This window comes from Ptychodera flava, chromosome 6 (genome assembly GCF_041260155.1).
Source record: "Ptychodera flava strain L36383 chromosome 6, AS_Pfla_20210202, whole genome shotgun sequence".
NCBI classification, from domain to species: Eukaryota; Metazoa; Hemichordata; class Enteropneusta; family Ptychoderidae; genus Ptychodera; species Ptychodera flava.
The window spans coordinates 21,442,412-21,470,358 of NC_091933.1; the positions used below are offsets into that span (position 1 = coordinate 21,442,412).

General features: G+C 38.9%; 1 protein-coding gene across 2 annotated transcripts; it reads right to left on the bottom strand.

Moving 5' to 3' along the window:
* LOC139135142 (serine/threonine-protein kinase WNK3-like) lies at positions 1–27,937 on the bottom strand. 2 transcript variants are annotated; one of them, XM_070702396.1, is made up of 14 exons: positions 26,610–27,937; positions 19,206–19,390; positions 18,725–18,945; positions 17,910–18,067; positions 15,877–15,965; positions 15,330–15,540; positions 11,620–11,842; positions 10,532–10,791; positions 9,669–10,408; positions 8,212–8,461; positions 7,364–7,537; positions 4,537–6,939; positions 4,072–4,160; positions 1–3,540 (listed from the first exon to the last, which is right to left on the bottom strand). In XM_070702396.1, exons 1-14 carry the CDS (start codon positions 27,246–27,248, stop codon positions 2,595–2,597), a joined length of 6,588 nt encoding a protein of 2,195 aa, XP_070558497.1. In that variant the 5' UTR covers positions 27,249–27,937; the 3' UTR covers positions 1–2,594. The 2 variants fall into 2 exon arrangements, with proteins under 2 accessions (XP_070558497.1, XP_070558498.1); XM_070702397.1 differs by lacking the exons at positions 19,206–19,390; positions 26,610–27,937 and having other exon boundaries at positions 17,910–18,107; positions 18,725–18,885.
* Positions 27,938–27,947: the final 10 nt, after the last annotated feature.

Sequence of the window (27,947 nt, forward strand, 5' to 3'; positions counted from 1 at the left end):
TTAGCCTGCAATTAACAAAATTTTGCTTCTTTTAATTCTTTGTACGTTTTTTTCTCTTTTCACCTTTTAGATGCAAAGTAGCATTGCGCTAAATTGCAATCACAACAAATTTCCATTTTATTACATTCATTGTTGATCTTTTTTTTCCATTGAACTGATAGCTCAATAGTCAGGGTAACAACATACATTAAGTTGGGTTAATAAACAAAGTAAGGCAGCTTCTTGATCATCACAATACGAAAAGAATCTTATCTACAATCTACAATTTACGAAGAATAAAAACGATTTGCATTTCACGGAAATTACTGGGAATTATGGAAGCAAAAGGGAAAAAAATTGTAAAAGGCAAGCAACTACCTGGTACTCAGCTGCACATAACAAACACTTTAGAAATTGGATACAACTGTTTTGATGTACATCCTGTGTAAAGCTAGGATACTTCATCTTGAGTTCAATGCATGACATTTCAGATCATTTTAGGTGTTCAAACATTGCTAGTAATGCCTATTGCTAGTATTGTTACACATAAGTCTAGCTATGTACCATGCACTGCTGTTGGAACTTCAAGAAGCTGACCACTCACGTGCCGAGGATCAAATGCCAGCATGTGAAAGTGATTTGATTTACATTTCTGCCATTGTTCTGTTTGGTCTTGGATCAGTATTTCTGTGATCAACTGTGCATGGAAAATGCAAACCAAGTTTCAAACAGTCTCACTTCGGCCGTCTTGGGCCAAGACATGAATGGTTGTATGAATTCTTCAATATGCTTTTGCTGTGAAAAACATGCATATGCAGTATCTCACTTCAGCCGTCTTGGGCCAAGACATGAGCAGGATTAGCAGGCCATGTACAAAAACTGAGCCAAATGCTACGGTGCTCTCCATGGTTTATATGGATTATGTACTATTGCCAGAAGTGTAGCTGGTGTATACAAACTTTCCCATTTCTTCTAAAATACTTCAACACTTTTCTAAATATTTTGCAGCTACTAATTAATTTAAAGCACCTGCTGCATTTTTACATAGACAATATACATTGCAAACAGGAAACAGAAGGAAAACAGCTACCACTCCTCATTAAGTCAATCAGATGTCACACAAAGTGCTTCAGTCTGTACAAACTCATTTTCTTTCCCTACAAACTTATATTTGGTTACTTGTTGTATAGTTTGTTTACTATTTTGAAAGATTCCTTCACCAGTGTTGCCCTGTTAGAATAAAACACCACTTCATCATACATCTACACCTAGGCTTCTCACAGATTCAGGTGATGCTTGTTTTTACACAACTGACAGCAGAACTTCATGTAAGTTTTGTATGCCTAAAAGTACCTGTACAAATATTCAAAATAACATGTCTATTTGTCTAGACAACTGCAGGCCAATTCTCATCTCCAAGCACATACCTTCACACATCCTCACACACACATGTATATACACACACATCCATCTTCACATACTTTCACAAACAAATCCCAAACAGTTAATCTAGGTAGTTTAGTCTCTACAATTTGCATATTTGAGTCCAATTTGAGCACCCGCTTGAAATGACTCTCAATGCTCAGAAAGTTACTCTCTACGAATGTCGGCCAAACATCCAGGGTGCCCTCCAAAACCCACATGATAAGCTACTGATGCAGTAGAGTTCACTTTGATCACAGTGACAGTAGTTTCTCACATTTTAGGTTGCTGCTTGTCCAGGGCAAGGAAATTGCAGCAGCTTCAGAAGCTGATTCAAAGATATTAGAAAGTTTGTGTTAGAGGGCACATATATCCTGTCTATATGACATAAAGATCTACATAAATACACAAATCAATTTTTACTGCGGATTGGCCAACATTCTGTGAGAAAGTAATGACCACTGGGAGTCAACTAATTGATCTGCCTATTTTTCATTGAAGATAATTTCCCCTGGGTAGGGAATATATAAAACACATGGCACTTCATGATATGACTTCTTTCAGTTAGCTTGCACTGTGAGCTCATAAAGTTCAAACAGAAAAGTATATGTACACATAACATCAGAAACCCCGAAACACTAAGGGGAACAAGAAATTAACGGCAGAAAAGTAGTGGAGAATACCTGTATGAACACCAATCTGGGGAAAAAATTATTGCGTCAGTGCAATAAGGTCATACTGCAAATTTCTGAATTTGGCAGGTGTGCCAGAAAATTTATACTAGCACTAATGATGATGAATGGAAAGCATGTACAGATACACATTCAATGATGCTTTCTAAAAAGACTTTCCTCTGTTTGAATTTTGTTCTATGTAGACAAATCATTCTGAGCAAGTTTTTGAAGTGAAGTGATTTAAGAAGTATGTCAGTAACGACCTTCTTGCACTTGGGTGACAAAATGGAACAATGATTACTGCAAAAAGGCATTTCAGGAAGAAAGAAAAAACCCAGCAGACTAACTTAAATAAGACAAGCTACAAGAAATATAAACCCATATGTTCCCCCTTGGATAGTGACAGAAAAAAAGCTGTCCAAATCATCATGTAAATAATTTATACAATTACATATATCACCAGGCTCCCACACACAGTAGCCTCAATAATATATTAAGTTTGGTAATGCACAAAAGTCATTATGTTTTCCATTTGGCATCAGGTTTTCCACCAGCCTTGGGCAGATTTGCTGGTTTCATCTGGCCATTAACTTGTTTCATTGCACTCGGATTCTGTTGTTGAGAAGCACTGGCTTGCTTCTGTTGGTGATGAATAACATTAGCAGGGACACTTTTCCCGGTTGCACCTTGTTTATGCGTTGTGGTCTGTGGTTGTGGTTGTTGCTGATGCTTTGGCTGCAAGTTAACTTGGCGCTGGCTACTGCCAGCCGATGCTCCCACCCCACTATGTTGCTGCTGTATATACGCAGCCTGAGCCTGATTTGTTTTGTGTTTTTTCACAGTCTTTGGTGTACCTTGAGTTGTCTGTTGTTGTGTACCTTCAGCACTGGACCCTTTTACATTGGCCTCAAGTCCCTTTTGCAAGTGTTGTTGCTTTAACTGATTGAGGCTGGGTTTCTCCACAGGACCTGCCACTACCTGTTTTGGTTTTGCCAGGTTATCCACAAGCTTATGTAAATCATCTGTAAACGTGCCTTTCTTAGGCAAACTACCGGAAGCCCCTTGGGATTGCTGTCCCTGACTAGCAGCATTCATTGGAATGGTGCTTTTGTCTTCTGTAGCTGTTCTTTTTTGTTCTGTCCTATCACTGGACTTTCCTTTTTCGGTGGTGTTGGCAGGGGCCTTTTTCAGTGTCACTGCACTCTCAGCAGCTGAAGTAGCATTCACTGGCTGTGGCGCCAGCAAATTTGCTGCGCTAGTTTGCTGTGTAAATTGCTGTGGTGAAGCATTTTTAAGTGGTCCACTCTGTTGTGGTGTTTGGCTAGTCTTGTTACTGGCAGTCGATTGAAAAGTTCCTTGTAAGGAGTGTTTACGCAAAGCTCCTGTTTTCTTTTCCCTGCTTTGCAAATACTTCTCAACTTCTTTCCTATGCCTTTCTTCCAATTCTTCAATCTCTTTCTTTTGCCTACAACAGTGAAAGTAAGAAGATTGGAGTGTAAAATTACACAAATACAAGCACCACGAATATACCTTTACACATTTTACGTTCTCTGTGGTAAATTTTGATAGTACTATCCATGAAAATATTGACATGAAACAGTTTTGCTTGATGCACAGCAAAAAAAGGTGCATCAGCCTATCTAGTTTGTGTAAATAGAAAGGGACTATTCCAAACTCAAGATTAGTGAAAAGTGAATGCCTCTCCTGAAAGGCTTCCCTTTCTATCAACTAGATCAGAAGCTACATGTAGTTTAGGAAACCTTTATGAGCTGTAAAATATTTTCAGATAGAATGTTGGGAGCAATATTTTTTGTTTCAAGTACCTATTTTATCATAATATTTAACTTGTGTGTAGTTTCTGTATGTGGTTGAAGTACGTTGTACTCAAATGGGAATCAGTTTGATACAACATCTAGACAATTTGTGTTTTCACACCATCTACATAAATTCAAGAGAATTTTCAAAAAGAAGATAATAGAGTGAGTAAATGCCTAACCTTTCTAGCATGGCCTGCAGCTCTTCATCCTGAGTGTCTAGATCAAGTTGTTGTGTTTTGACAGTGGGAGCTGAACCTGGTCTTGATTTCTGAATGATAAAACATACTTGAAAATTTTATTGACCACAAGACTGCCAATATGCAGTTGAGGAAGTATTCTGTTACCAGTAAGAATAGCAAGACAGAAACTGGCTGACATGAATGCTTGGAAGAGACTGTGATAATTATCTTTATATGTTCACGATGTGGTAGAAGTATTCAAGATAATATTACACAAAAATGAAACATTTTAAAACACACATACAAGTACAAGCCTCACGTTGATTGATTTACAAAGTGAAAATCACTGAAGCTTCTTTGATATATTTTAATTTGACACTAGTGGCAAGTTGTAAATCCATGGACTGTTGGTAGTGAAGCTTTTGCTTTAAATTAAAAGTAAGGTAAAATGAAAAACTAATGTACCTGGTTTTGTGGCAGTGGTGGCTTCTTATCCGTGAATGGCACATTTTCCAGTTTGGGGTCTGTCTGTAATGCTGTCACTGCATCAGAATTCTGATTTGCTGCTGCGTTTAGTGTAACATCACTTTCAGCCTCTATATTCTGTGCAACTAAGGTCTCACTTCCTCCAGCTGCCTCACAACTCTCGCTTCCTTCATCAGCTGCACCAATCATCATATTTGCTGGCAGTTCCTCTACTACATCCGATGGCACTTTATCTATTGGAACATCCGTCTTGGGACTCCCTGCTTCACTATCTGCCTTTTCTTTGGCGATCTCATCAACAGTGGTGGTTATTTGGAACCGTCCCTTCTGAACAACTTCAGTTTCAGATTTCAACATTTCCCCTTCTCGAGCTGACGCATCCCCACTTTGAGCCTCAGCAGCATCGGATGCTTGAGAAACCAATTGATTAACCACACTTTTCACAACATTTACAGTGCTTGTGTCCACGCTTACATTTGAAGCCAAATTAGCAGGTTTCAAGCTTTCAGCCGTCTCCGTTGGGATGACATAAAATCTGCCTTTCTTTATCACCTGAGGGTCCTCTTTTTCTTGTTTATGTACATTGTCTTGCTTGAAGACCTCTGAGTCGGCATGATGCTGATTTGCTGGGACATCTGTTTGTGATGTCTGCCTGGCTACAAAACTAATCCCATCATCACTAGAAACAGAAGATGCATTTCTTTCAGGAGCAAGCAAAACATCGTCTTCTACTTTCCTCACTTGGAATCTGCTTCCCGCGACAGCTGCAGTAGTTACAGTTGGAGCAGCACCAGAAACAGCAGTTCCAACATCAGCAGCATTTTCTGGTGTTCCACTGTCCGACATGGGTAATGGTAAATTGGGTGCACTGGTGGTATAGCGCTGTACATTTACTGGATTTGCTTGCACAGGAACTGATGAGGCTGAAACAACTGATGTCAACTGGTGCATAGATGGAATGGTAGCTGACTGAGCTACAGAACCTGGAGGTACAGGTTGTTGCTGCGGCTGTGGTTGGGGTTGAGGTTGAGTTGGAACTCCTGTCAGACCAGGGGCCATCTGTCCGGGATGCATGGGAATCATTTGTGCTTGAAGATGCTGAGGAGCACCCTGTTGGAAGGGTTGTTGGGGTATTCCTTGGGCTTGGTACATGGATGTAATGGGTGCAAATGCTGATCCTTGCGTACCCATCTGCTGCTGAATGTTGCTCATGTCCTGTTGTGGCATGAAACCAGGTGATGGCTGAATAGCAGTAATGGGCTGCTTGTGAAGTTGATTAAGTTTAGCATCAAGTTCTCTAATGTCTATGACCTGTGTCTTACTTGTTGTTGTTGGTTTTGGAGTACTGCTGCCATACGGATGCTGCTGGGTTGACTGTGTAGGCACAATGAACTGCTGAGGTGTCATTTGACCAGACATTGTTGATGGAGTGACGGCGGCAGTGGTGAACTGCTGTGGTGGGTACATTCCCTGTTGTTGGGGCAGAAAGCCAGGCATGCCTTGGGTCATTTGACCAGGCATATGGGGGATTGATGAAACTCCAGGCATGGTTCCTGGTGGCTGCATCCCAGGTTGTAGGGGAGCAATCACATTCTGCATCATGGGCTGTGTAAATTGTGGCTGGTTTTGTGGTCGGTTTTGTTGGTTTGCTGGAATATCATGTGTGGGCGGTTGCTGTGGTGCAGGTTGCTGCTGCTGTGGTGGCAGTTGATTTGCTGGAACAGAAGGTGGCAGCTGAGACACCATAGCTTGCTGGTTTGCTGGCACTTGCTGATTTGCTGGCAGTGCCTGATTTGCAGCCATTTTATTGGTTGTCGTTGCCATGCCTGTCTGAGAGTTTGTGTCAGTACCAAGCTGACTCTGATTCTGTGGAACAATGCCGGGAGTAGAAGCTGATCTCGATGGTACGGTTTGGCTTACTTTCACTTCATTTGCTGCTCTTGATGTGGCAGAGCTACTTGTGGTTGTTTGTAAGTCTTGAGAGCTCTGCTCCACTTTAGGCTGATTGTCTGATACCACAGTTGCATTGTGTGGTACATTTTGCATAATTTGAGTTGAAGTAGATTGACCACTTGGCTGAGGTTCGTCATACTGTGCATTATCGTTTTTGGAAGCCATACGGAATTCCTCCTCAATAGCTTCACCAGGAACAGCAGTTCTGTTGCTGGCTATTGACTTCTCAGCATTAGCTGGCTGATTATTCAGAGGCTGAGCACCGATATTGGCTTGAGCGTTGGCCAGGACGTTAGCACCTTTAATAGACTTGAAGGGAGAACCCTCATTGCCTGTTACATCTCTCACAGTTGGCGTGGTAGGGACACTACCCTCAGGAGTTGCATCTGAATACTGTCCATTTTGAGCTTGCAGAACACTTTGTGCCACCTGAAAATGACAGAGATGGTACGAAAAAAAGTAAAACATGTGCTTCTTCCTAAAGTTTACCCATCATAACTTTCCAAGAGCAAGCTACCATAACAACACGAAGAATCAGTTATCAGTTCATAATCCAAACATATTGTGTGTGTTCGTGTAATTACTCTTGCAGTTCTTACTAACTTCGTAAGTTCTCTGGGGATGTTTGTTGTGACATGGTCCAACCAATTTGTTGGTTGCCTATCTATGCTGAAGCAAATAAATTGAACTATGAAATGATAGAAAATGTAATTATAATATTCATGAGGTACCCGAGACAATATCTAAAGTAGGAAAAGCATAAAATACTTCTTCAACAAAGCAAGACGCTAATTTGTCTCTGTCAACGCGAGATTATTATCAAACAGATAATATATTCATACTGAAAACTTACATTTTGAGAATCGTCAACTGACAACTGTTGTGATGTCTTCCTCTGCTGTCTGGGACTTAATCTTGAAATTTCCTCTGGTGGTGTTGGACCTAGTTCTTTTGCTCGTAGAATGACTTCTTTGATTTGTTCGACAAAAATTTCACAATGTTGTTCAGTTAGATGTTTACCTTCAACCTGAAAAGGAACCAAGAGCTTGTTCAATCATCCAGGAAAAAACTAATCATATGTCCCCCCTCCCAGCATGAAGTGTTAAAGAGCGTGACTAAAAACTAAATAGGGGAGGGTGGGAGTGTCTCAATTCATAAATCTTGCACACAGATAATCTACACCTTTAACTTATCATCAGTATTTAACCGATCATGCATATTTTCCTTGAGGCTCATAACTGTTTCATTACATTGTCAATATTTTGCTATTACACGGATGCCACAGATTTTTTTTTTTCAAGAATTGAATTGGATACTCTTATGAATATTGACATATCATTTTGAGCTCTCAAGCAGATTTGTGAAAGCAGATTTGGTACAACAAAGTAATTCAGATTTTTCAAGGACTGAACAAAGAAATGATAACCTTGTAAACAAGTTTCAAGCAGGGCAAGGGGAGGTGGTTCGGTTGGTTGGGTTAGTTCAAAATAAATACAATATATGTCAAAACAATGTTACATGTTGGATTCTTATAATGTTTGTGCACCGAGAGCACAACATAGAGTACTGTTATATTTATATTTCAGTTTATTGTAATATTTGAAACTAATGTAATATTACATCACAAAGATCAATATATGTTTGTTTGAAATGATGTGGTCATATTTATGGTTATTGTTTTTTAATTTGTACACAACTTACTAAGTTATCCTTGATATCATCCAAATCATCTTCAACTCCAAATTTAAATGTCACTGTCTGGCCTTTGTGAGTTTCCAGAGCACACTCAACAATCCCTCCTTCTTCCACTTGAACTATAGACAGTGATGGGGTCTGTTTTCTCTTTACACTCTTTGCCTTTTTAAGCTTTTCCTTGTCCATTCTTTCTTTTTCTCTTTTCTTCAGCTTCTCAGCAGCAAGGGGTGCATTAGCAGGAGCACTTTCTGAACCACTGTCATAAGATAAAGCAGAATTTTAAGATTTATTTTTCAATCAGTTCTTAAAATCTTACAAGTTTACTGTCGTCGCTAATATCCAATGGTTGTTTCTATCTGTGTATTCTTGTTTTCATGAGACAGAAGAATAAGATCATATCTGAGAAATAACTTTGATTCTTTAATTATTTATGACAATATAAAATCTTGTCATTAGCATTTCCTGATCATGGGTCTCAAGAATACTTTTGAGAAGTAATTTTGCAACATTCAACTTGGTAGGAGCCTTTGAAAATTGGGTGAGAATGTCAGGGCAAAATGGTTAAATAATAAAATTCTAAATGAAAGAGAGCTGAAATGCATGTTGTTTGCTATATTTTCTGACCTGATTTACTGAACTGTAAATGACTATTAAATAGAACTTTGTGATGTTTTCTAGCCTATGACCTTACAGCACTGGGCAGTCATATCAAATAGCTTGTGTAAATCTATCCCAGTTTTCACATATCAGTGTAGCTGACCCCTGTAGTCTACAGGAATATCTTAGAAAGCCAACTTAAGCAAAATTAGAAATTATTTGATGATATAATGAATTTATGCTATCATCAGGTTAAAGGCTATCAAAGTTTCAAATTAAAGAGAATACACATTCACTTGAAACATTGGTGAGCCTACACTACACAAGTTGCTACAGCATGCAGTGAAAAATTTACATAAACTGAAGGACATGACTTCTAGTCAAGTGTAAATGAGAACATAGCTGAAGGACAAACTGGTACAAAACACATTTTGTAGTAAGCTGCCAAAATTTACCTTGCAAGTAACATCCTCCATTGCGTTTTGCACATATCTTCCTATTTTGTATAGATGTGGTGACTATAAACTTTTTACCAAAACCAAATCGTAACATGGTTGGTTGCCTTACAACAATAAATGCAATTTTGCAAACACAACTTTGCAGAATAACTCCATGTATCTTTTGCATCAAACTGCAGGCCTTATGACTGTTGCCATTTTAGCATTGGCCTATCTGTCACACTCATACCTTTTTCTTAAAATTGCAAATATGAGAGAGCCAAAATTCTCTTTATAGCCTGGCCATTAAGAAAGTTTGACTCTGGCTGAAAGATTAATTCTTACTAGATCCATTAATTACTTTGTTGCATGATGTTACAGGAGATAAGAAATGACAGAAACTAAGAACTGGCGTACCACTGACCATACCTTTCTGTAGCACTCTCTGTTCCAGCGGCAACTGAAGCAGCCTGTCCTTCTGCAAGCATCATGTCCTTTTTCTCTAAACTGGAGTGTTGCCTGCCAACACTATCCTGGGTAGACTGCCCTGCTTGGGGAAGAATTTTAGTTTGAATATTTTCCTGGCTAGATATATTTGGCTGAGTAAATGTAGTTTGTTGCACTTGAGGAGGGAGCTGCCCTTGGGGCTTGAGTTGAGCTGGTGCAACTGCCTGGTATGGTTGTTGCTGAGGCTGCAAGTACTGCTGCTGACCCTGTAATGGGTACTGCTGCTGACCTTTGGGTTGGAAAGGTTGCTGGTACTGCTGGTATTGTTGAGGTGGTTGAAACTGCTGAGGTTTTGGGTATTGCTGCTGTGATTGGCCTGGCTGGGGTGCATACTGCGGCTGTGCCTGTGGTGGGTATGACTGTGCCTGTGTCTGGGAAGGGTATTGTTGATGGGGAGCTGGTGCTTGATAAGTTTGTGACTGTGTCTGGGGAGGATACTGCTGGTGGGGCTGTGCCTGGGGTTGGTAAGCTTGAGCCTGTGATTGTGGTGGTGGCAAGTGTTGATACTGTTGTGGTGGAATGGACTGGTATTGTTGTGGGGGTGGCTGCTGGAACTGTTGGTTTTGCGAGTACTGTGCTTGCTGGAATTTCTGCTGGTATTGTTGATCTTGAGGGAAAGCCTGTTGTGGAGGCTGGAACGGCTGACTTTGTGATCCATGGATCTGAAAGTAAGTAGAATAGTCCTTTTTAGCATGTGTAGAATGCTAAGAAGCATTTGTGGAGAGTTAAATAGGTAAATAAAAAAGTTGACATTGATGACAACAACACTGCACTCAAAAACTAACCTGTGTAAATGGTTGTTGGCTTTGTTGGTACGGAATCTGATGGTATGGTGGAGCATACTGTAAGGAATTTGCAGGGAAACCTTGCGAGTAACTTGCTCCGTGAGGTGGTACGTATTGTCCTTGCTGGCCTGGATACTGGTTTGCTGGATATTGCTGTGGTAATGACTGGGCTGGCTGATACTTAGCTTGTGATGGGAAAGACTGTGACATGTGCTTGCTGGAAGGATCAGAGCTAATGCCAGAATCCATAGTTCCATCACCTGAATAAGACAAAGAGCATTCCTACTTCAGTTTGCTCTTATATTTCACTTCTTTTTGTTAATTATTTTATTGTGTGATGATCTTCTTATTGTAAATTAATCCTCCACTTTTACCACAGTTACATTACAAAGTATAAATTGCACTAGTCAGAGCATTAAATCTCTTCAGGAGGCATTGTATTTACCCCTGATGCTGTACAGACACATGAAACTATCTGTAAATGTAACAAATTTGTATTTCTGAAATGCAAAATGGTTGTATGGTATTTTCAAGCTTTGAAGCTCAGCTCTGAGCAGGGTAATTTGAATATTAGTTCTTGGTACACAGCTATGTCACAATTTACTTATTTTCATTGATAAGTGAATTACTCTTTTGAACCAATAAAGTGAAGCCGGCTAGCTGTCAGTCCCTCAAGGTGTGGTTCAAAAGGGTGAGACAGGATTCTTGTATAGGGATACTACTTCCATTTAAATTTTAAACTTAAGAAATGCAAAAAGATTTATGGTATTCATTTGTGAAGACATGACCATTCCAAACTTTTACTTAGCGATCATTCATTGATCATCCATAATTACAACACTAGAAATCAGCATGCAATTGCAACTGTATAATCTACAGCTGTACACAGTAAATCCATAGCAAACCAATGACTGTCTTTTGTAACTGTGTTCTGCACAGCTCTTTATACTGTTTCACAAGAATATTGAGAGGACAGTTGTAAGACAAAAGTATCCCTATGTATATATATTCCTATGTTTGAAGTTGTAAAGGCATTTGTATTATGAGAAAACGTGTGTGTGTTAAACTGGTAAAATATGTAAACTTACTGCCAACATGAGACAACATAACTTGTTGTTCACTTTCTTGCTGCTGCTGCTGTTGTTGCTGCTGTTTTTCTCTTTCAAGCCGTTCTTTTTCAAGTCTCTCTTTTTCCTGTCTCTCTTTTGTCTGTTGTAACCTCTCTCTGTTTCTCTTTGTTGTTGCAACACGGTCACGTATGATTTTTGCAACTATTTTTTGGTCATCTTCATTGAGAAACCCAGACTTCACCTAGACGAAAGACATATAACACACATGCATCACTTGTGGAAAGATCAATCATTTATCAAAGTTTCTCATATGCGAACAACTGGAGCTGATGACTCACAATAATAAGTCATCGCTAATGACACAGTCCCCCTCGCACCATCAATTGACATGCATATGCAAACTACAATACAATGTCTGTATGCCAAGTTTGAATGAAATCTGTTCAGGGATAGTCGAGTTACGGTTCAAAAACATGAGAAAATTGCAACAAAATGGCCACCTGGCAGCCACATTGGATCGTATTGTGAAATAAACTGACGTGCATATATATGCCATAGTACTTTATCTGTGTACCAACTTTGAATGAAATCTGTTCCGGGATAGTTGAGTTACGATTCAAAACATGAAAAAATCGCAACAAAATGGCCGTCCGGCTGCCATATTGGATCGTATCGCGAAATAAATTGACATGCATATGTATGCCACAGTACTTTATCCTTGCGCACAGTTTGAAAAAAATCAGCTCAGGGGTGAAAGAGAAACGACTGCTGACTGATGGATGCACAGATGGGACCCAATCTATAAGTCCCTGGCGGACTCTGTCCGCAGGGACTGAAAATGTATGTACCGTAATCCAAACAAGTTTTACACAACTGGTACATGTATGTCAACAAACAAAAAGTGCAGAACAAAAAATATTAAAAGCTCTTACAATATTTACCTATTGTTAGCATTTTTATTCTGCATTATTCAGTTTGTCTAGTATTTCGTATCTGCTCTTGTTCAGTTTTTATAAGGTGCTTTTGTCTGATATATTACAAGATGGGGCAGCAAAATCATGACATATGATGACTAGGAATGGATTGTGTTTTAGTGAATATTTGACGGTTCCAAATGGTCTAAGACATGTAGCACAGGGCTCCCACTAAGTCACCAAAATGATTAGCCAACTCATTAGCCAAATCAAAAATCTTTTAGCCATTTTGAGTAACTTTTAGCCAGTTTATGATCTCAAGTGTGGCAACAGCTTTCTCATCATTCAGGAGTTCCTAATTTTACAAATCAAGATGTTTTGTATGATGTTCATGATGGTTTTTACATTAACGAAATACCGGTATGTGTTTAGTTTTTGCATTTATAATCTGTGTTTTTATGACATTTCAGGGATAGAAATCCTTTCTCATTTTTGGTGGTAAACTTTAAACACCAGAAATAAAATTAGGTAGCAATTGAATTCTAAAAATCTGGTAGCAATGTTAAGTGTATGTATATTACAAGAGGTACAGATTGAATATTTCTGCCACATTCAGTTAGTATTCACAGTATGATAGCTTGTCATAAGTTACAGGCGTGTGGTATTTAAGGGCCCGGTTTTACTTGTATGTCATAGTTGTGATCAAGCAGGCTGAAATGGCATCTTGAGTATAAGTACTTTTCTTGAGACAAAAAGGGCTGGGCCAAACAAAACTTGTGTAAAACAAGACACAACGATATATGTTCATTTACTGTTGTGTGAAGATAAGATGGACAGTGAAATTGATCTAAATGTTATCACACTTGTGTAATTGGTTTGTGAAGTTGTTTCAAAACTTGCCTTAGAAGTTGCACTGACTTGTTATAATTGCGGTGAAAATCAGAGAGCTTTATGGACCCCTAATAACACACACCATGGGAGTACACTTTGCGGTGCACTTCACATATGCAGAATCATATTACATTCCTTACCGCCACCCTGAGTGTCACAGCCAAGTCAGTGTCTAGTTGTCATTAGACTCTTGTTGTCTTCGCACTGTACGAAGTTCTTTGTGCAAAAGAAATCATGATCCACGGGAAAAGAGGTGTACATACGCCAGAAGCAGTACGTGAGAAAGTTCTCGAAATGTACGTGGATGGAAAGTCATTCGACAGATATCAGCGGTGACCGGCATTGGCAAGTCATCAGCGTAAGACATGCTGTGTAAGTCATCCTCAGAAATGAAGACGGGCACTATCCGTGTTTGGGAATAGTACGAGAACTCGACTTTGAACATATACTCGGCCATGGCCACTACTGAAATACAAGTGTGTGTACACTTGTAGGAAACATTTATCCCACACATAGACACTAATCAGTTCCTACCGGCCGACAGGTTTTATTGCTTTACTTCAGCAATTACAGCTGAAGCCTGCTGTGAAACAACACTATCATCCGTCTGTTCTTTGCCTCAAGTTAATTACAAGTACTGATACTGCAGCAAGTTTTGGAACAACTTTACAAACCAATTACACAAGTGTGATAACATTTGGATCAATTTCACTGTCCATTCTTATCTTCACACGACCATAAATTACTCACTGTTTGAGGGCATTCATCGTTTTAATGATTATGATAACATTTTAGCCCAAATATATTTTCATTTGATATTTTGATATCATCAAGAAATGTCTGGTGATGTTCACTTCTAGATCATTAAACTGGTGGAATCTTCAAAAATATTAAAATCATTCACAATCACATAATTTCTTGTATAAGTTATAGCAGTTTGAAAGTAGGCCAAATGGGAGTCAGTCAAGCTGAATGCCAAAGGCAGCAAAATTACCTTTCACCTATTGGACCACCCTAGGTGGTTTCTTGCGAACCATAATTGTGTAATTAGGGGGTCTTCATGTATGACATCACATGATGAGATGACCTAGACTTGACCTTTCAGAAAACCTCAGTTTTTCTCCTTTTCTTTTGTATTATGGCTCCGTTTGTGAAAGTTTCCTTTGAAATTATGGTTTTTACTATCAAACTGAGTAGTTGCAGGCCAAATTTTGATACAGCAAAATAGGTAAAACTTTTGATAGACTCAAGGACGACCCAGGACTCACAGAGGCAAAGCAGGCCTCAGTGTATTCATGGACCTTACGTTCATGATGTATTGTAGTATCGAACAGCAACATTGTTTGTTTTACGTACCAGGGAATTTGGAACTTTGTAGAAAGTAGATTAAACTGTTTCAATACATTGCAACTTTGTAGGAAGGAGGGTAAACTGTTTCAACATCTTACAACATTTTATCTTAGGTGTAGTTTTCTGTTGAGGAGGTCTAAGAATTCAATAGCCACTACATTAGCCAAACAGGAATTTTTGTAGCCATTTTTAACTTTCTTTCTCGCATTTGGCGAATTGGCAAATAGGTAGCGGGAGCCCTGTAGCAGTGTACACAGGAATACTATGCCTCATCCCCAAAACTGTGATTCAAAGTACAATGTATAATTTATTGTCAACTTCAGTAATGAAACACATCTAGCTTTTGAAAGTTCAAAGAGCAAGACCAACTGAACCAAAGATAAATGCTAAGTCAGTTATATACTTTTACATGTGTGATTTCCACTCCTACAAAAACATGTCTCTTGACAATTTTGAAACCTATCCTTTGCTCTCAAAGTACTATTCAGCACTTGAAGAGTGAGATTTTGATTTACCCTGTTGAAACAAGGAAATGAAAGAAAGGAAACACTTGATGGTATCAGCAGTACCTACCATTTCAGCTGCAACTTGTTCGGGGTCATCTTTTTGTAAATCAAAACCAAACTGTAAAGCTTCATTATCCTTATGTTTGTCCTTCCTCTTTTTAGGGTCTTCAACTCTCAATCTCAACTGTATAACACCTTGTGTATCATCTGCCAACTCTACTTTGAAACCAGTGTCTTCCTCAAAAAATTCTAGGCTAAGTAGTTCTTTTGCAGTGTACCTGAAAAATTCATATTATGTTGCCATTAAGTGAAATACACTTCCTCATACGCCCCAACCTTTTAGTGACATAATGTTCCAAATAATAAACATACTACTTTGTCATACTTTTTTTTAAGATTGCAAAAATATTGATTACCCACGGAACTAAAGATGGGTGATAAAACTGGTTACCAAACACATGGCATACCTAGATACAGAGTGATTTGTTGCCTATAAATTAAAACATTTTGTGGTACACTACCATTAACTACATGATAGCAAGTTTGAGTTTCCTGCCTTTTTAATAATTGGCAACATACACAATCATAAAATGTGTATATCATAGAGTGTTTACCTTTCTTCACTCCTGGGCCTTGTACACACATCAATAACTTCTTTGATTGCAACATTAGAAAGCTTTCCAAAACTCTGAGGCCTTACACCCTGTAATGATGAGAAAATACCATGAGAAGGTACGGACTTAAAAGTGTTTCCTGGATTCTTCATATGATGGTAAAAGATAGCATGAAAACAGGTCCATGTAGATGGAATGAGTGCACTCGCTGACTTTATGAGGAACGATAAATTCTTTATTAATGCTTACAACAGATTCTCAAGGCCATGAATACTATTGATTGCTTACACCTGAAAACTACTGAACAACACCTTGGCATTGTGGTGGACTTTGTAAGACTTAACACAAATCTAAGAACTGTCGGTATCAGTGATACAGATAGACAAGAAAATTCTTTGGAACCTACCTGATTTTCTTTGTATAAAATATGAATGCAGTTGGTCTATGCACATAATATGCGCCAAAGACAAGCAAATATTACGGTTATCTACATGGACAAATAATGGTTTTCAGGTGTAAAAAATCAGTCTCAAGTTAAAAATATCCACTTAAGCTGACCCCATTGGTACAAGGGCGTTGTATATCACTATTCACGCTCTTTGTGGTGAAGAATGAGAATAGACCATGACAAATGAATTCATGTCCAGCTTGAATTGGTTTGTCAACAACGGTGTACTTAACACAGAACGCACCTCGGGGACAGACATTCGGACTCTCAAACTTTTACAATTCTCTTCTGATATACCACATGTGGGGGTTCATTTTTAAGCTCTTGGTAAAGAAAACTTTTCACCGGCTTAGTTTTTTCGAATTCGAAAATTTTTATTTTTCTCCATAGAGTTAACACAGGGGTGGCGGCCATTTTGGATTTCTAATATGGGTAAATCTTGGGTAATTTGTTTCTCTAGTACCAAAATTTGCACGGTGACCCCCCATTTTATTCTTGATTTTGAAAGAGAATGATTGAAGATTCATTAAGGAAAGTTTGAGCAAAAGTTTAAGTCTTTCACTTTCGAGGTGCATACTACCTTAACACAATACACATGTGAATGCTCTAGGAAGTAGATGAACAGACTGTATTAGGATAGAGGGAATGAAGTACGGAATAAAAATGTAAAATTACTGTTTCTGGTACTCTAAGCAAGATATTGTACTTGTTTGGGTGTCTATAGAATCTCTCTAAGACTATCTCTTTACAGGCATTCAATTGTATTAAATATACCTGTCTTATTGCAATGCCACTAAATCAACACATCCTTTTTTGTACTGAAAGTTTTTCAGTCATTTTTACATGACTGAAAAATTACTATATCAAACATCAAATCAAAATGAACTATTTCCACTTGTCTTTGTGCTTCATACACGTATCACCCTTCAGTCTGGAACAGTGTGAACAAGCAACATCTTTATCTATACAAACATTGGAACGAAATTGGACAACTTAACCAATACTAAACCACAGTCATAAATATTTCCCTGACATTTCTGCAATGAATTGCTTTATATCTGGAAATTAAGATGCATGTACTCCTCAAGGACAGAACTCAAATACAAGTAACAAACTAACAACTTTCTTTTCACTTTTGAGTTGTTACACCATCTCCAGGAAAGAGGAAAGTGACATACATTCCTTTAAATTGTTATACAACAATATTAGCAAATAGCATGATGTGGAGGACCCTCTGACAAAAACAAGAATTACATAATGGTAGGGGTTTGAAATATAAACAACGTAAAGCTATTCTCTTATGAATAATTTATGTTTGAGCTACAGAAGCAAAACAAAGCTGAAAACAAGTTCCCAAGTGAACAAAATGATTGAGTTTGGAAGGCCGAACGATCTAGAAGTCTGCCATTCAGTTTGTCTCTAATTAGACAACAGATACTTTATATTATGTGAAACAATAACTGCACTACCATGAGAGGTGGGGAGGTTACTCTGCTGGATTTTCAACAACAGAATTCTAAAGTAATCAGTGAACTAGATCTACTAAACATAATCACTGAACTCAACCTCAAAATAACATACTTACACTTGTGACTCTTCTGTAGATTTGTGCAGCATTTTGACACTCTGCGTATGGGTATTCTGACGTTGCCATTTCCAGCATGCACATTCCAAAGGCATAGATATCAATGGACTCGTCATAGTGTTCTTCATACATTTCCGGTGCCATAAACTCAGGGGTACCTTAAGAGACACAAAGATTACGTGGAATCTTTGAGCTGTTCTGGAGAAGAGAACCAGTTGCCGGAGGAAAGAAATAGTTAGTATGCTTTGCTGTGGTTGCATAACACAACATCTGATTGCTATACACCAGGATTAGTGCTGCTGGAAGATAACTCCACTTATGTTTCCTTTTTTACAACATCACTTACCTTACCTCCTTTAACTCGGATGATCAGTAGTCTATTGCTACATGGGCTGAAAACTAAATAATACTTGAAAACAAAGAGTGTGAAGAGGAAGAAATATGGCCACACACAAGGCAACTGATGGGCAACTGGTAGTTATGCTATACACAAAGAACCCTGGCATTTTATGAAAGCATTCAGGTGTCATGGCAAGACTGGGAGCATTAACAGTGTACCAAAATTTACTGTACGACTTGAAGAGGACCTTTCTATAACATTGCAGTGTATCACTTTCAGATTCATGGGAGACCCATTTTGTACTGCTCTTAATTCCAACAGTAATGCCACAACACATGAAGTTGACATAAATTGACAATGTTCTCCAATGAATAAAAATATGAAAATTATAGCAGCTATCACTAGACGTGATGTAGGAAAACAAGTATCATTTGACATTCTATCAAAAATGAGCTGCTAACTTCTTGCAACTTACCGATTACACTCTTGGCAAAGGAGGTCTTCTTTAACGTTGCTAACCCAAGATCTCCAATTTTCACTGAGCCGGATGTTCCAGTGATGAAAATGTTGTCACATTTAAGATCACGATGAATGACAGGAGGTTGACGGGTATGCAGAAAGTATAGTCCTTTTAGAATCTGTCTGCACCAGCTTTTCAACATCTTTGATTTAATTACCTTGAAACGTTTAAGATACCTGTTAAACAGACATGAAAGTTTATTTTTAGGCTGTACACCAGTAACAACTGTTTTATTCATTAGATATTGCAATTTAGCCTGTTGATGAAAAACAAAACACAGTGAAATAATCTATGACATGTCACTTAAAATGTAATGAGACTCAACTAATAATTTGAAAATTAATAAACTTTAATGCATAAAACTGTCTTTTGTCTAAACGTTTACAAACGAAAGTGTTAAAATGTGCAATTTTAATGATTGGGTAGGCTATCTTACGTTTTAAGAGTTCCTGAGGTCATCAACTCTGTCACCAATACAATGTATTTCCTCGATTTAGATGGGAGAACTGGTACACTTTCCCAATAGTCATAAAACCTCACAATGTTTGGATGGTTCAGCCCCTTTAGCATTTCTGCTTCTTCCTTGAATCTTTGCCTTTCTGATCTGCTTAGCTTCTTATCCTGTGGCAGAATATGATGAATTACAACAACAGTGCATAACATGACAATTATTCGAGTACATTGGCAATAGATTTAAGAGTAAAATTCCAGATGATATAGGTCAGTCTCCCACAAACTGGTCATTGCCCTGTGTTTACAATAGCTGCTTACTTTTGTAACATTATCTTTGCATGCCTTCCTAGCACTTCATTCCCTGACAGATCATCCTTGTATATGCAAAAGGCACTCAATGACTGGAAATACGTAGATATTGAATTTAATATTGGTATGCACCAATGTTATGGCTGTTATCATACTGAAAAACTGAAACACACACATTATAACAGGTTACTGCTTGAAATGGCATCAATTCATTGTTTACATCTTGCAATTATCATAAATCAAAAACTGAAATTCATTTAGACAGATGGTAAGTGCCATAAGCATAACAATCTAGTTAGGTAACAGCTATAAAACCTTGCTGAACCCTCTTCTATTGCACTTTGATTAGCAAAGGAAACTGAGCTGGCCTGGGTATGTCAGTACCAAAAACATACATATCAATACACATTTGGGTATCTTTATGGCAAGATGACCTTGGCCACAAAAGCAACTATCTTGGTGATTACAAACAGATTCATGAAAACACAAGTAATACCGAAAATACTGTTGTATTTGACATTGGTATTCAATTTGTGTTGCTCTTAGCAAAGAAATAATACCTAACAACTGAAAGACGTTAACATCTACATGATTTCTTTACCTAATTTGTCAATAAGATTTCAACTCAACAATCCTCATGATGACAAAATACAGGGTTCGACATTCACGCTGGCCCACTATCCCGAGTCTAGTAACTTTTTTTAAGGACTAGTAAAATTATTTTGTTGCAAGTCCGACGGGATAGTGACTTTTCGATAAGTAGCTTTTGGTTTAAACTGCAAATAAACACGATCTACTGATCGTCAGCAACATCGAAGTGCGCGGCCATTGAAAAACTACTGCGCCGGTGTTTTCACGCAGGTAGTGTACATGGCCGGTGGCAATGCCGGTGGCGCTGTATGGGGTGCGCACTATGCAATGCGCATAGTTCAATGGCGTCGTCCATTCCGTTTGCTCGCAACTACTCGCACGATCTATTTTCAGCTCTGATTTTTTACTAATGATGGAATGTTTTTTGGTTGGCTATACTCCCCCGGCTGTCAAAAAGGCACAATCTACAGTAGCAGTGCTACGATGATAACGTCCGGGTAGGTGAATTTCAGGAGGCTTGGAAAACGAAATACACTTCGCTGTCCTATTTTGTCAGTAATGGTATAAAGGGGAAACTGTACTGCGAGGTTTGTCGAAAATTTGACGCTGTGGGCACCTTTGTGACGGGATGTTCGAATTTTACACTAGATTCTGTTAAGGCACATGCCATCTCAGTTACTCATAGCAGGAATGTTGGTAAGCTGGAAGCCAAGCAGGGGAAACCTGGCAAGACTCGGGCCGATAAAATTATTCTATCTTTGAATAAAGAGGTTGTCAGCAGACTGGTTGTTCTCTTCAAAACGTCACATGCTCTCGCTAAACATGGCAGACCATTTTCCGATTTTCCTTGGTTGTGTGACTTAGATGAAGCAAAAGGTTTGAATGTCGGGTCTACGTATAGAAATGACAAAAGGGCACGATAATTTGTTTCTGCTATAGCCGATTGTGAGCGCAGCAAACTATCTTCTATGATTAATTACAGACTTAAAGCCCCCACTCAATTATCAGATTTATCTAATATAAATATCAGTTACTTGATGAAATATTCAATGGAAAACAAAAGAACGACAGACTTATTATAATTGGCTATTGACACATTCGCTAATGCGAGAACCTGGGATTGAGAAGGGCGCCTTTAACCATGCACAGAAAGCATATGCAATGTTTCAGCAAATTTCTATGTCTGATGACTAGTGAACAGTACTGTGGAAACCACAGTTCTACCATGTTTGACATTGACTTTCTTCAGTGGCTAGGATACTAGTCAGCAACAGTTGACTCCTAAATGTAAATGATACATTTCTGTAAGTGCTGAGAGTTTTGCTTTAATGTGAAATAAGACATTTTTCGAACAACAAGTTATTGCCTAGTTATGTCATGAGACTTTCAGACGGGACTACCAAATCTTTTGCAGGACCACTGAATTGAACATTTTACTGGTCCTGCGGGATAGTGATCATTTTACACTAATGTCGAACCCTCATGATGACAAAATATATGGTAATGTACAGGATGAAAATGACAAGGGACACAAGGATTCTGAAGGGATTTGAACTATCTCTTGATCACTTAAAATTTAGTATCGCATATAACAAAAAAACAACACAAAGCAATCTGATGACTAGTTGGAAACATACTGTGAATAGCTAATGATTTTACAAAAATTCCATGAAAATTAACCCTTTTCCTGCCGAGCGCCCTTGTCCGTTATTCTCCCAAGTCAGTAGAAAACCGCCCCATAATATGTGCCTGCAAAAGATTGGCTCTCCTGCATGTTATCCTGCCAGGCATTTTGGCAGAAATCGCCCATTTTCAGGGTAGTTTTAGCCGTACTTATACGTGTTAGACTTCGATAATTTCTACATGCCCGTAGACAGGGGAAGGAGCTCAAGGGTTGCTGCAGAAAAAAATTGAGGTCACCGGCTTTGTTTGCCCCTGGGAGTGCGTCATTTTATTGCCGTTTCATGTTTATTTTTTCGGAAATAAACTCCTTCAGTATTACGTACGTCCGCTAGGCACAAACATCACCTCACTCGTCTGTTAGTCAGAGACCCTGAGGGTCGTGCTAGGGTGCAGCAGCACCGTCAAACCTGTCCTGTTTCCCCAGGGTAGGGTCAATTGAATACGTACCTCCAACGACTTGGCAGTGTAGCACAAAAACTACGTTTTTTGCCGTTGTATTAACGACATGGCTGAGCCATTGAAGCACAGCTTTACGTAGTTTTGCCAGCTCAGTTGGGAGTTGGCTTACGAGTGTTACCGTTCATTACTGACTTAATCGAGTGGTCCTCAGTCAGGTACAGGTTTGTACCGACATGGCTTGGGCTGCAGCTAACCAGTGATAACCAGTCACTACCCCCAAGTCTTCAGTTCACTTTTGCGATGCACGGGTGCAACGCAATATGCTTCCATTGTTCTAGCCATCGACGTGTCCACATGCTGGCAGCCATATTGTACTGCTAGCTGGTTTGCATAACAAAAGCAGTCCCTGCTAAATGCAGACGGTATCCCCGTACATGTAGCATATTCACCTCATGTGCCCTTTTGAATTCTCTGTACGCAAACAGCGTACGTAGTTACCAATGCATCGGCAAGAGGATACGTTTGCCTGCAAACAGAGCCAGTACTTCGGACGGTGGAATAAATAAAAATCCAAAGCTACGTCCATTGAATGGCACGGCCAGGCAGTGAAGGACGTTGCCTGGCTTGAACTTGCAGAGCTGAAGCCCAGCTTAGTACGTCGGACACCAGTTTGTAATGGTATTTCCGAGTCGTTCATATCCGTTCCATGGGAGGAACAAGTCGAGCCGTCCCGTCAAAAATACGTTCTCATTTTCAGTCACGCACAACTGAATAAGTGACTTTCGTCTCGTACCATCGGCATATCTGCCAAGTCGTTTGCAAGAGGTAGCCTTCTAGATTAGCATTGCCGAGTTGGTCAAGTTCGGCAGCAATCTGTATAGTGCCAGGCAGCCAAGACAGTACGTCCAACTCCGCCAGAAAACGTCACCATGCTATCCTGCCAAGTCCGCTAAAAAGCGGTAAAAAAAAACCAGCCCCCCTCGGGTGTGGGGGACTGGCGGACAGGTTTCTGCACCTTTCCCTGTCCTTGACTCCCTGTGAACCCATTTCGAGAGCAAACGCCGTTCCTCGCCCAAAACCTGTCCTCGAACGCCCCTAGCGTGAGCAAGGGTTTGCTACACGTAGTTCCATCGACTAGGCAGGAAAGGGGGTACCAAAAAGGAGCCCGATTTCCACCGCCTTAGGAGGATAACGGCCGTGGCTGCTCAGCTTCTAGCTACACCGAATTTCAAGCGGATTTTCACCGACTTGGCAGGAAAATTAATGAGGACCTCTCAAATAAGAAAGTATATATGCCTCATCACTTTTATCTAACTTTGGTACTTCTGAAATGTTTGCACTAAAATTAGAAGAAAGTCATGGTTGAAGATCCACAAGTCCAAGACGCAGTCCTTATAAAGGAAATGCAGAAACCTGTTCAGTATAAAGGGGAATGACCTAAAACAGTTCATTCGAAAAAGAAGTCTCTATCAAATCATTCAAAAGAGGGGTCTCTATCTGGTAACCATAACTTCCCTTCCTTTTGACAACAGGAAATGTTAAAAGGATATCAGATACTAAGCCATGAAACACTCTCTGTACACATTTTAGCTAATATGTATATGCAACGCTGTCTTGTAAGTTATCAAACAGGAAATTCTTCCTATTTTGTTAATGGTATCATATTTGTATAGCGATAATGTAAAAAGTCTTGGTTTATGTCTATCCAAATAGCTACAGTGAATATGAGAATTGCACAATAAGGCCAAAGTAATTAAATTCTTTGTTTTGCGTCCCCACCCGCTTAGGTTTTGAAGGTTTTAACCCTTTTCCTGCCAAGTCCATATTTCACCACCAGGTCAAGATGGTTAAAATTAATGAAACACAACGTATTCCATATGATGTATTTTAACATAATACTGTACATTTTAAGGCTGTTGAAAACATAATACTGTAAAGTTGATTTTTTTTGGGACAAAAGATGCTATAACATACCAAGCCAAGTGGGTGAAAGTACGTCATGTTTTGGCTCAATACCGCTTTTTACTGACTTGGCAGATGGGGAAGGAATACAGTTATTACTGTCTGGCAGGAAAAGGGTTAATGGTAAAAACACACAGTGTATTTGAATAGGAAGTTTTAGGACATACCCGCTTAGCTTTTCTGAACTAAAATTTTGTTACAATTTTTTATTTGTTGCAATCAAATTACATTGTGTTAATTTTATTGTGTGTGTTTTTCAGCCGCTTTGACGCGTACCTTTTCCCATTTTGAGTGGACGCAAAACAAAGAATTTAATTACTTTGGCCTAAACTATACTCACAAGTTGCTGATTCAATGCCATTTGAAATTTGACAACATGGATGAATAGTCTTTCTAAAGTGTTTTTATAACATGTTAGGGCAGTAAGCCTGGCAATTAATTGTAAATGGTAACCTCTTGGGGAAAGGACGAATCCTTACTATCCAAGTTGGCTGTTTACAGCTACCAAATGCAATTTAGTGTACTTGAGATTGTGCTAAATTTTTGATGAACTTACCACTAAAACATCTACAAGCTCCATTTCAAGTCATCTGTTCAACGCATATCAACATCATGAATGTTTTTTACACCACAAACATTGGCAATCGGGTTAACTTATATTTTGTCTTATTTTAAGATGCAATGATTACAACAGAGACTTTGACAACTCAGCTTCATAAAAACAAGCGACTTGTAAGGGTCTCAACATGCAAAACATATCAGTGATTTAACAAGTACTTTGACTGCAGTTTGAAAGTAAATATTCCAATTTTAAGACTTGTTGGCACAGAATTTTAATATCCCAGTAAATGGGAAAGACAAATGACACCAATATATCAAGCAATATTTACACCATGGATACAAAAAATCATGGCCATAGAATTCAATTTTTCAGGATACCAAGGATTAATTTAAGACCAACATGCCCACTGGACACTATTGGGAGATGATTTTTACAGTTAAGGCACATATCCCATACATGTATGTGAATTTTTCTTTAATATTGGCAATCTACTGGCTATTCTGACAAGTTGCCCAAATATTCTTCCACTCAAACATTTAACTCAACAATATGCTCCACTGTAAACGTAACTATAAAGTGCTCAAGCTTTAGTGGTATGATAGACATGCTTCAGTGAGCACGTTTTGCTAACCAGTTTTATGAATCACCCAAATTAGTATTTGTTGTTTGTATATTTATAGTAGTCTTCCTATTGTTGTTTAACCTTTTGTTGTATGCTTACTGGCTCAACTGTCATAGAAATTCATCATGTTTTCATCATACTGTAATAGCCATGACTCAAATACACTCTTTACAAAAGTAACCCATCGATCAACTCAAAATTTCAATAACAATCAGCCTCTACATACCTTGAACCTAATGATCTCATGTTCTATTAACGTAAAGACTGCAGTTATCGTGATTTATGTCAGAAATAACAACTGAAGACACCTGTGATCACTTTACAGTCAACTGCCTAGACTATCCTTTAACCAGTATGGTTACTAAATATTTTAAGAGACTATTAAATCGTGCACGTCGAAAACATGCAAGTTGCAGATTTGAATTAGCATTCAAAATATATGCTCAAGAATCTATAAATGTTGCATGTTAAGTTATTTTTGAAAAGAAATATTTTCAGTTCGAGTTTTGGTGTTTTTATATGTTAAACTGCCACTTTCAAAAGGTAACAAAACCTACTCACAAGGTAAATGTATCAGTAATAGCCTAACAATAAAACATAAACAATGCACAATTAAGTTAACATCAGGTCATGATTGAAAAATTACATTTGTAAAACCAGTCTCTCTCAATTTCCTGTTACAGTTATCAATGTGAAAAATACCTGCATTTTGAGTGTTCATTTGAGTGCATTCATAAATAGTAAACACCGATGTGAATTCCTGATTTCCCAAACTATGTATTAACTTTCTACCTCTGATATGTTCTCAACCTGTACTACAACTAGTCATTTGCTTACAAATGTACTGCAAGTGTCACCAACATTATCTGTAATGCAAAACTGTTTTACAGTACTGACAACTGAAATCTATTTATACAGTTCTGGTAATAGTGTAATTACAGAACCTAAACTGAGAACGATATCTCATGTTATCCTTTGAAGAATGCTTGCCAAGTGTATTGCTCAGGAACACCTATTTGATCCATAACAAAGCAATTAGAATAATTTTAAATTCTTTGCAATGGATGATGCTTGCAGTATTTTTCTCTTGAAAAGCAAACGATTGGCCATTCAAGCTCAATAAATACCATATCCACTACATTTATATTGAGGAGTAACATTGTCCAAAGCATGGTCATAGAAATCCCAAATTCTTGTTTACAATATCCTTCAAGTTTCATTATATCCCATGATTCTATTAGCTACCTACGCCAACTTACCTGCAGCTCACACCAAGCAACAGCAACACCTGTCTCCGTATCTAGACCTTTATAAACGGTTTTGAACGATCCTCGTCCCACTTCAACATCGAATTTCATAAACCTCCCATCAGGAGAAGAATCAACAGCCTGCTCCTCTTTTTCTTCACTCTCAGACTTATCATCTCCATCGAGTTTTTTCAGTGTTTCGGTAGAACTCGAGTCTTTTCCCGGTAAATCATCCTTTGTTAGTTCGCTTTTCACATTCTCTGCTGTGGCTGGGGGACTGTCACTGGCGCTACCATCTCTTGTTGTGTTTGGTGTTTTTGTTGATTCATCTTGCCTTTCGTCGGTAGGTGCGATAACCTGCTCTTTGACAACATCTACACAACTTTCCTTTTTTGTAATCGAATCCTCCTCTGTTATGACATTCTCGTTACCGCCGCCATTCTTTTCTTCGTCACTATCTAACTTGATACTGACTCGTTTGCCTTTGCTCTTCCACCCAGAGCCAGAACTTTTCAAGGCAGGAGCAAGTCCCTCAGTCGGAGTTGTGACCGGGGTTGTGCTCTCACTGCTAGTGTTGCTGCTTGGGGGTTTTTCTTCCATCAAGGGTTCCCCATTGATTACTGCCTGCTCAACGGCTGCGTTGTTGCTCATGGCTGCCGGCAGGAGCGTAGATTTGTCTTTATCACAGGACAGGTAAAAGCAGGAGTTTTGGTGTTTTGGAGTGGTCTAACAGATAGCCCAGTCTATATTTACTTAATACGGCCATACAGATCGCCATAACACATCAATCAAAGTGGTGTTGGGGTGAACAAAGTATAACTGCCATATAAAAGACTTTTGTAGTTCGTTGTGACACCGCCTAACTTGGAAGACGAAGAAAATCCAAGGTTTTCAGTAAAGTTCAGTTCCCGATGATCGAGGAGTAGATGTAAATCTTGTGCTTTTCAAACGATTTCACTTCCCTGCTGTATAATCACAAGACCCTGCCATATTCCGATTTGTAACTCACCACCTGTTCCACGGTCCTCGGCTCGCACACATCGACGTTATGCTAAAATTCAAACCATACACGTAGTTGATATACAAAACTCACTTCCGGGTTGTCTATAACTTCCTCAGTGCACAGTGTCGTTATAAGTCGTGAAACTGGTCCTCCCTTGTCTGGTTGCAACAGCAACGTTGGAAGGTGACCAGAGACGACAAAGTCGCCCTGAAGATGCCTATCTCCAGCGTACACAGAATTTGCTGAATAACGAGACTATACTATGGCGGCTTTCTTGTCTCCAAACGTTACAGACTGCCAGAAAAGTGTTCAAAATAGTTCGCTAAATGACTGAACCGCATAACATG

Bases quoted from the DNA above. Each gene is read 5' to 3' on its own strand.
- LOC139135142 (XM_070702396.1), bottom strand. From the start codon at position 27,248: ATGAGCAACAACGCAGCCGTTGAGCAGGCAGTAATCAATGGGGAACCC. The intron at 19,391-26,609 runs GTAAGTTGGCGT...ATTCTGCCACAG, and splicing joins TTGCTTGGTGTGAGCTGCAG to GATAAGAAGCTAAGCAGATC. The intron at 10,792-11,619 runs GTAAGTTTACAT...TGTCTTATTCAG, and splicing joins TATGTTGTCTCATGTTGGCA to GTGATGGAACTATGGATTCT.